We start from the raw sequence: 10105 nt of genomic DNA, 5'->3' as shown, positions 1-10105 counted from the left end.
GTGATTTTTCAATCTTTGTGTTATTCTATGCCTGATGAAGAGACCTGAGTAGTCTGGAAAGCTGCAATTTGTTACCATCTTTTCAGTTAGGCATGAAAAGGTATCAACCACTGAGGACTCTCAATTGTAAATATTTTTTAATGCTATGAATGAAGCCATCTCCCATATTGAACTACCTACTGATATTACTGCCATGTGTGACTACTGGCCTCATGGGGCTTTATGGCATGTAGCTATTGAGTACACACATTGCAAGATTAGCATTAGATTCTGATGCCCTATGCACACGATGTAACCTAGAAGTTCTTGTTTCGTCCATGCGTTTGATCCACGGGTGTATGTGGATTATGGATGCAATGATGAGAGTCGTTGTCTTTAATCATGAAGTCAGCTCATCGTTTAGAGCAGCTCGCGGACTGTATCCGATCCATGTCCCAATATTGGGGTGTAGTGCAGAGTGATGGACGTGTGTGCCCGGTGTGATGACGACACAGCCTGTAATGGATCCTGTGAGGGAAGGAATGCAGCGTGCCCTCGGTGCTCCCTGGCAGGGTGTCGGCAGCCCGCGCTCCTATCTGCCTATTAGATCGCCTCTTGGCTCCGTGCTCTTCACGCAACCGGCTGCACTGGTGCCAGGAATTGGGGTGAGTGCAGGCAGCGCTCCTGTACTGTGGTCACGTGAGGAGGAGCCCTGGCCAATCAGGAGTCAGCGAGGAGTATATAAGAGAGTGCAGGCAAGGCTCACACTATGGTACTCCTGTGGGTACTCCGGTCCTGACTCCTGCTGCTCACACACAGGAGCTGCATCTCTCTGCCAGGTAGGTGCTGGGTCCTGCTGGGCATGGTACATTGCAGGGTCCTGCTGGGCATGTTACATTTCTGGGTCCTGCTGGGCATGGTACATTGCAGGGTCCTGCTGGGCATGGTACATTGCTGGGTCCTGCTGGGCATGGTACATTGCAGGGTCCTGCTGGGCATCGTACATTGCAGGGTCCTGCTGGGCATGGTACATTGCTGGACCCTGCTGGGCATGGTACATTGCAGGGTCCTGCTGGGCACGGTACATTGCTGGGTCCTGCTGTGCATGGTACATTGCAGGGTCCTGCTGGGCATGGTACATTGCAGGACCCTGCTGGGCATGGTACTTTGCAGGGTCCTGCTGGGCATGGTACATTGCTGGACCCTGCTGGGCATGGTACTTTGCAGGGTCCTGCTGGGCATGGTACATTGCTGGGTCCTGCTGGGCATGGTACATTGCAGGGTCCTGCTGGGCATGGTACATTGCTGGACCCTGCTGGGCATGGTACATTGCTGGACCCTGCTGGGCATGGTACATTGCTGGATCCTGCTGGGCATGGTACATTGCTGGATCCTGCTGGGCATGGTACATTGCTGGGTCCTGCTGGGCATGGTACATTGCTGGACCCTGCTGGGCATGGTACATTGCTGGATCCTGCTGGGCATGGTACATTGCAGGGTCTGGGTCTTGGGCTGTTCTCATCTATGTCACAAGCATTATCTTTCCTATATGCAACAAAGGGGATAGTGCAGTAATCACTCGTCTAATAATGCATGTCTATGCCTAGGATTTTAGGAAGGTCCAAATTAAATGTTGTTTATTGATAATGAATTTTTCATTTTTAGAAAGCATTATCCTATCACTGCTACCATGGGACAATAGTGGCAAATTATTAATTGCCAGCTAATGCAACATAATGTAGATGTCTCATCAGTTCACAGCACAATTCTACCTAAAAATGCAAGAAGGCTGAACCTGACATGTAGAATAACCACTGGCAAGGTTTTCATACTATGGGTCAATAGTGATTTTTTTTTATTTTTTTTTTTAACCTGCCATAGCCCTGCAAAGTAGAATCACAGGGGAGCACAGCAACTGGGAAGATTATTCCTCCTAAACCCACTGGAGGATTACATGATGGGCTATATATTTGGTTGATCACACTCCCACTAGAGGTAATCAGCCCATCATGTAAGACTTCAGCACCATCATGCTTCACAGTGCAGTATATTGATTGTCTTGAAACCCACCAATAATTATTCTTACCACAATAGTAGCACACCTAGCAGATGCTCTACTCTTTTATGCAGTGTTAATTGTAATGCATTTTTGTGCAAATTTTGTGCATTTTCCATATGTATATAGCTGTTATATATGTGATGTATTCTGTTAGTCCTACATGCCGGCGTTATTTTACCCAACTATGCAATGTTTTCTGCTGAACTATGCAGTGATATTAACCGTGTAGACAAATAATGTTGGTTTTATTAAAAAAATAAAAAAAACCAAAACAAAAGGTATAACGTAGAACTGGATACCTCAGCAATATTGCACCTGTTAATATATTAATTATTTCTGAACACACTTCGCCAGTTGCGTGTGGTACAGATACTGTATTATCTATGTAAGGCTCTTTTTTTACACTAGCATATTTGTCATCCGTATTTCATCCTTTATTCACAGATTAAAATATAGTACTAATGGTAATAGGGGTATTCACATGGGCGTTTTTTGTTTCACGTACATTTGAAAATCTCAGTATGTGCTATTTTTAACCTTTTTACAGATAGCATACACCCATTAAAGTCCATGGAAAATGCTTAACATATAGATGCATCAACATTTGATCAGTTTTGCAAGCATATTCATTGTTCTTATGTTCTTTTGCACAAATGAAGATCTACGTGTTCAAAACTACACTACAGTAGTACAATACACTACTTATAACATATTATCCAGTATCATCATGTTTTATGTTTCATGATGTTTAACCGTCCTTATTATTTGTCTTTCTTTTTCTTTGTCTTTTTTTTTTTTAGATAAAATGACAATTTTGTTTAACTCCTTTGATGGAATATCTGCCACAGAGGTACTTATTTCCTCTGTGGTCTTCTCCATTCTCTTCCTGCTTGTTAAGACCTACAGGAAGACTGTCCCCAAAGGAACAATGCCAGTGCCAGGGCCAATGCCTTTGCCACTAATAGGAAATTTGCTCTCACTAAGCAAGAATCCACATCTTAGCCTAACCAAGATGAGTGAGATCTATGGAGATGTGCTCCAAATCCAGATTGGCACAAAGCCAGTTTTAGTGCTTAGTGGACTGGAAACACTTCATCAGGCCCTGTTGAAGCAAGGTGATGTGTTTTCTGCACGTCCAGACCTTTTTACGTTTCGTCTAATTGGTGACGGTCAGAGTTTGACATTCAGTCATGATTCTGGTGAAGTATGGAAAGCACGTCGTAGACTGGCCCATAATGCCCTCAAGACCTTTGCCATCGCTCCCTCCTTGGCATCATCAAGCACCACTCTAGTGGAAGACCATATATCTAAAGAAGCTGAGTATCTAGTGCGGAAATTTCAGCAGCTGATTGAAGAAAACGGTTATTTTGACCCTTATAGATATGTGGTTGTTTCTGTGGCGAATGTGATCTGTGCAATGTGCTTCGGAAAACGATATAACCATGAAGACCAAGAGTTTCTAGACATAGTCAATGTGACTGATGAGTTTGGAGCAGCTGCTGCATCAGGAAATCCAGCTGATTTCATCCCTATTCTTCGATATCTACCAAGTCGCACAATGAAGAACTTTATTGATATCAATAACAAGTTTAGGTCCTTCACACAGAAAATTGTGCATGAACACTACAGAACAGTAGATAGTGTAAGTACTTGTTGGAAATTTCAACTAATAGCGCAATTTTTTTTTAAATAACATTTTATTTAGATTTAGAACGTAGTTCAAAAGCTTTATTACATAAGTGTAAAAATAACCTCAATTATCGATGAATTGGCTTTGTTAAATCGACATGGTACATGCATTTTGTGCTGAATAATAAAAAAAGCTTTCATATAACAAATACTTTATTTATTTTAGAATGCCATTCGTGATATTACTGATTCCCTTATCCAGCATTCGCAAGACAAGAAATTAGATGAAAACTCCAATGTCCCACTATCAGAACAGAAAATTGTCAACATTGTAAATGACCTTTTTGGGGCAGGTGAGTGTAAGATCAAAATGCATCACTTTTTTCCTGGAAATGATTAAGTAATATATAATTAGTAGGATTTTAGATTCTGGGTTTTTAGATCATCTCTTTTATGCTTATTAATTTCTTAACACAAATTTTCAAAATCATTGATAATTGGATACAATCTCAGAGTAGTGTTCTTGTTGTCCTCAAATTCACTTTGGTACCTACAATGATTGACACTACAGAATTCTTTAGTCAATTCAGAATGATTGCTATAATTAAGGTACCTTCACACGAAGCGACGCTGCAGCGATAGCGACAACGCTGCCGATCGCTGCAGCGTCGCTGTTTGATCGCTGGAGAGCTGTCACACAGACCGCTCTCCAGCGACCAACGATGCCGAGGTCCCCGGGTAACCAGGGTAAACATCGGGTTGCTAAGCGCAGGGCCGCGCTTAGTAACCCGATGTTTACCCTGGTTACCAGCGTAAAAGTAAAAAAAACAAACAGTACATACTCACCTGCGCGTCCCGCAGCGTCTGCTTCCTGACACTGACTGAGCTCCGGCCCTAACAGCACAGCGGTGACGTCACCGCTGTGCTTTCACTTTCACTTTAGGGCCGGCGCTCAGTAAGTGTCAGGAAGCAGACGCTGGGGGACGCGCAGGTGAGCATGTACTGTTTGTTTTTTTTACTTTTACGCTGGTAACAGGGTAAACATCGGGTTACTAAGCGCGGCCCTGCGCTTGGTAACCCGATGTTTACCCTGGTTACCAGTGTAAAACATCGCTGGGTATCGTTGCTTTTGCTTTCAAACACAACGATACACAGCGATCGGACGACCAAATAAAGTTCTGGACTTTATTCAGCGACCAGCGACATCACAGCAGGATCCTGATCGCTGCTGCGTGTCAAACGAAACGATATCGCTAGCCAGGACGCTGCAACGTCACGGATCGCTAGCGATGTCGTTTCGTGTGAAGGTACCTTTAGTTTTTTATGTGGTAATCTACTCATACAAGCTCACAGCTTTAAGACTGTTACATTTTCATGTTTTATAGGGTTTGATACCATTACAACTGCTTTGTCATGGAGTCTCATGTATCTGGTGGCCAACCCTGAAATACAAGAAAAGATCCAGAAAGAACTCGGTGAGTGAATCTCAACTTGGGTTAAGCAGAAAATCTAAAGTGGTAGTTCCTGGAGACACTTAGGAGAAGTTTTAAAATTTGTGAATCAGATTAAATTTTATCATCAATACATTGGTTCATGGAATCAATTTCATCATTCCACATTTGTTTTTAAACACTCCTATTGCAACAATAACTACTACTGGTCAACATCTTTTAACCGTGCCCATGACATTTGCCATTGTTCCCTATGCAAACACTTCTCAATATAAGATTCATTATTGAACTCATTGGCCATATCCTCCAACTACCTTTGAGGGCCATTTGACACCTGTCATATTCTAATGCTAACGATCCATTGTTGACGATATTTGTGAATGGATTGAGTGACTAAACAATGTGTCCAAAATGCACACTTGTCATTCATAAATTAGTTTAGGTGAGCAAAACCATTCTTGTTCATCTTTTTAAGATTGTGCTCTACTGACACTTTGATCAGAGTGACTAGTATAATTGGTCCGATTCTCTCGAATGATAGAATATACGCTTATGTGACCCTAGCCTTAGTAGAATAAGGAAACTATATGTAATTTCTAACTAAGATATTCTTACTGTGTTTCAGATCAGGTAATTGGAAGAGAGAGACGGCCAAAGTTGTCAGACAGAATTCAGCTGCCTTATACAGACGCTTTCATCTTAGAGATGTTCCGCCATTCATCTTTCCTTCCCTTCACAATCCCACACTGGTAAGTGCTGATACTAAAATAACTTCATAGCTTTTTTTTTTCTCTCTCTCTATGTTTACATTTTCTGCTTTACAATGACATGTAGAACATATTTGCTAAATATAAATGTACAGAACATAATGTTTTATGAGGGACATACATAAGTATTAGTATACTTAAAAACCGTGTATATATATATATATATATATATATATATATACATACATATATATATATATATATATATATATATATATATATATAATGTTTAATTTTACATGTGGCTTTAAAAATGATGTACACAATTATTTGGCATACATGATTTCCATTAATTTCCACAATATTGGAGTAAAACATCTGTCTTCATTTTACAGCACAACTTCTGATACCGTACTCAATGGTTACTTCATCCCTAAGGGCATATGTGTGCTTATCAACCAATGGCAAGTGAATCATGACCCGTAAGTATTTAAATATTCTAAAAATATGTTTTCATATATTCATTATGAACATGACCTTTTTTTTGAGAGTGGTTACCTAAAAAGTGCCAACATAAGATTGATCTGTAAACAATGGAAGAGCCTAACCTTAACCATAACCCTGATAGTAAGTCAGAGAAATAAATAATGTATGAATAGTTCTAACAAGTTTTGGGAGTAGATTTTAAAATGTTATAGACTATGCAAACTACTTTTATGTCATGTCCACACTCTAAAATGTGGTTACATTTGTTTATAACGTTGGGGAAATTTTTTAAGCACTGATATACCATGCATTCAGCATGCACATAGAAATATAACATCACACAGATAGGATAGGATGCTTCTGTTTGAGAGTCGTGAAGGTTAAACTATTTTCTTTCTATTACATTGTAAGTATTTGTTGTTGGGCTTGTTAGTAGAATCTAAATACAGTTTTATCTTTCTAGGAACCTATGGAAAGACCCATTCAATTTCTGTCCAGAACGTTTCTTGAATGCGGATGGCTCATCAATAAACAAAATAGAGGCAGAAAAAGTTATGGTTTTTGGTCTGGGTAAGAGAAGATGTCTTGGAGAGGCCATTGGAAGAATAGAGGTGTTCTTATTCCTGACTACCATGCTTCAGCAGATGCAGTTCTCCAAACAAAAAGGAGAAAAACTGGACATGTCACCACAGTATGGCCTGACGATGAAACATAAGCGGTGCCATCTTACTGCCAAACTCCGTTTTCCTTTAATAACTACTGATTAGAAATTCTGCTACTGTCTACCTGGCTAGATTCAGAACTGTATTCACATTATTATCCTGAAATGTGATTTATTTGTTTTTACCTACTGCATGAGCGTAACTTGTAAGCTATAGTCTCTGGACAACTTGTGATGATACAATGTTGTAGTGATACATACAACATTGTGTGTGACCTTACACAACTGAACAGAATCTTCCAAATATTACAGATAGGGAGAATCTTTAATGTGTACATTTAAGCAAGCTATTTCTTCGTTAAGCTATATAATGTGCAAGGTATTCTTGTAAAGATGCGTATCATGCATCTGTCATATTAACCAAATATTATACAGTACTCGTCCTTAGCATCGTAAAACATTCCTAAGGAGATTAAGAAGTAATCAGTTATATAATTGGTATCTTTATATCTACCTAACACTAGGCTTGCGTTTTACTGCTGGTCCTATAGAAGGCACAGGGACAGCTAATCATTATTTACTGAAGTATCTGCGATTAATTCTTTATGAGACAAACTATATATGTAGAGATGCACTAACTCCCGCCATTAGTTTTAGAGTCTCTTACTGCTGAGTATCCTTCAAAAAGTAGAACAACTTGCTCGTAAAGGGAGAATGCTTATTAACCATTGTATATAACAGTAATGCCAAATCTTGCCATAGGTGCTTGAGACATAAAATAAACCATGTCTGCACATGTATATTCACAATTTCAAATAAGCTAATGTTATATGTCTCTTAGTAGAAGGGCCAGGCGAAAGTTTAATACAGGCAGAACATAATTACCACTTTTAGTTGGTTATTTTGTCTTTTTCCTAAAATATTGAGAAATAAGGTTAATGTGAATGATATTTTCCTGTAATGATAATTATAAACACTTTGTAAATATCTGTATACGTTTATGATCTCTGTGAGATAATAAAACAGATCTATAATAAAAGATGTCTCTGATGCGGGAGTGTGGTTTGGCTTCGTATGGTAGCTTATGTTTTCACCTATACTGTACAAAAATATACAAGCAACACTTTTTTTTGCTCCCATTTTTCATGAGCTGAACTCAAAGATCTAAGACTTTTTTTCTGTGTACACAAAAGGCCTTTTTCTGTCATGTTGTTGACAAATTTGTCTAAATCGGTGTTAGTGCGCACTTCACCTCTTCCGAGATAATGCGTTCACCTCACAAGTGTGGTATATCAAGATTCTTATTAGACAGCATGATTATTGCACAGGTGTGCCTTAGGCTGGCCACAATAAAAGAATACTCTAAAATGTGCAGTTTTACAGTACTGGTGGTGGGTCGGAGGAGTCAGAAAACCCGTCAGTGTCTGGTGTGACCACCATTTGCCTCACACAGTGCAACACATCTCCTTCGCATAGCGTTGATCAGATTGATTGTAGCCTGTGCAATGTTGGTCCACTCCTTCAATGGCTGTGAAAGTTGCTGGATATTGGCAGGAACTTAAGCACGCTGTTGTATACACCGATTCTCAGCATCCCAAACATGCCCAATGGGTCACATGTCTGATGAGTATGCTAGCCATGTAAGAAATGGGATGTTTTCAGCTTCCAGAAATTGTGTACAGATCCTTGCAACATGGGGTCGTGCATTACCATGCTGCAACGTGAGGTGATGGTCGAGGATGAATGGCACAACATTCTTCATCACGTTATCTCTGTGCATTCAAAATGGCAAAGATAAAATGCACCTGAGTTCGTTCTCTAAAACCTACGCCTGACTATACTATAAACGGACAGCCACCATGGGCCACTCGATTCACAACATTGACATCAGCAAACCGCTCACCCACACTACGCCATACACGCAGTCTGTCATCTGCCCAGAACAGTGAAATTTGTGAAGAGAACACCTCTCCAATGTGCCAGATGCCATTGATTGTGACCATTTGCCCACTCAAGTCACTTATGATGACAAACTGCAGTCAGGTGGAGACCCCGATGAGGATGACGAGCATCCAGATGAGTTTCCTTGAGGCGGTTTCTGACAGTTTGTGCAGAAATCTGAAAACCGATTTTTGCAGCAGCTGTCCGAGTGTCTTGTAGGTGAAGATGTTGAGGTTGTGGGCTGGTGTGGTTACACATGGTCTGTGGTTGTGAGGCGAGATATACTGCCAAACATAGGCTGAAACGTCTTTGGAGACGGCTTATGGTAGAGAAATAAACATTTAATTCATGGGCAACAGCTCTGTTGGACATTCTTGCAGTCAGCATGCCAACTGCACGCTCCCTCTATACTTGTGGTATTGTGCTGTGTGATAAATCTGCACATTTTCTAGTTGTCTTTTATTGTGGTCACCCTAAGGCACATCTGTGTAATAATCATGCTTTCTAATCAGCATCTTGACATGCCACACTTGTGAGGTGGATGGATTATCCCAGCAAAGAAAAAAAGCTCACTAACACAAACTTACACAAATTTGGGAATAATACCATATTTGAAAGAAAAAGGCCTTTTTTGTACATAGGAAAAGTGTCAGATCTGAGTTCAGCTCATGAAAAATGGGAGCAAAAACAAAAATGTTGTGTATACATGTTTGTTCAGTGTATGTAGAGTTACTATTACATACAGTTGTGCTCAAAAGTTTACATACCCCAGCAGAATTGTTTCATTCTTGGACTTTTTTCACAGAATTTGACTGATAACACCAAAACTTTTTCTCCACTCAAGGTTAGTGGTTGGGTGAAGCCATTTATTGTCATACTACTGTGTTTTCTCTTTTTAAATCATAATGACAACTCAAAACATCCAAATGACCCTGATCAAAAGTTCACATACCCTGGTGATTTTGGCCTGATAACATGCACAGAAGTTGACACAAATGGGTATGAATGGTTACTAAAGGTAACCGTCACCTGTGACCTGGTTGCTTGTAATCAGTGTGTGTGCATAAAAGCTGAGTGAGTTTCTAGGATCCAGACAGACTCTTGCATCTTTCATCCAGCTACTAACATTTCTGGATTGTGAGTCATGGGGAAAGCAAAAGTATTGTCAACGGATCTACGGGAAAAGGTAGTT

General features: G+C 40.2%; 1 protein-coding gene across 1 annotated transcript; it reads left to right on the top strand.

Moving 5' to 3' along the window:
- The first annotated feature begins 740 nt into the window (after positions 1-740).
- CYP1A1 (cytochrome P450 family 1 subfamily A member 1) lies at positions 741-8019 on the top strand. The gene is made up of 7 exons (XM_077264041.1): positions 741-818; positions 2839-3680; positions 3894-4020; positions 5053-5142; positions 5744-5867; positions 6221-6307; positions 6775-8019. Exons 2-7 carry the CDS (start codon positions 2844-2846, stop codon positions 7076-7078), a joined length of 1569 nt encoding a protein of 522 aa, XP_077120156.1. The 5' UTR covers positions 741-818; positions 2839-2843; the 3' UTR covers positions 7079-8019.
- Positions 8020-10105: the final 2086 nt, after the last annotated feature.

The sequence above is a fragment of the Ranitomeya variabilis genome, chromosome 5, assembly GCF_051348905.1.
Source record: "Ranitomeya variabilis isolate aRanVar5 chromosome 5, aRanVar5.hap1, whole genome shotgun sequence".
Lineage (NCBI taxonomy): Eukaryota > Metazoa > Chordata > Amphibia > Anura > Dendrobatidae > Ranitomeya > Ranitomeya variabilis.
This window is presented reverse-complemented; position numbering and strand designations above follow the sequence as displayed.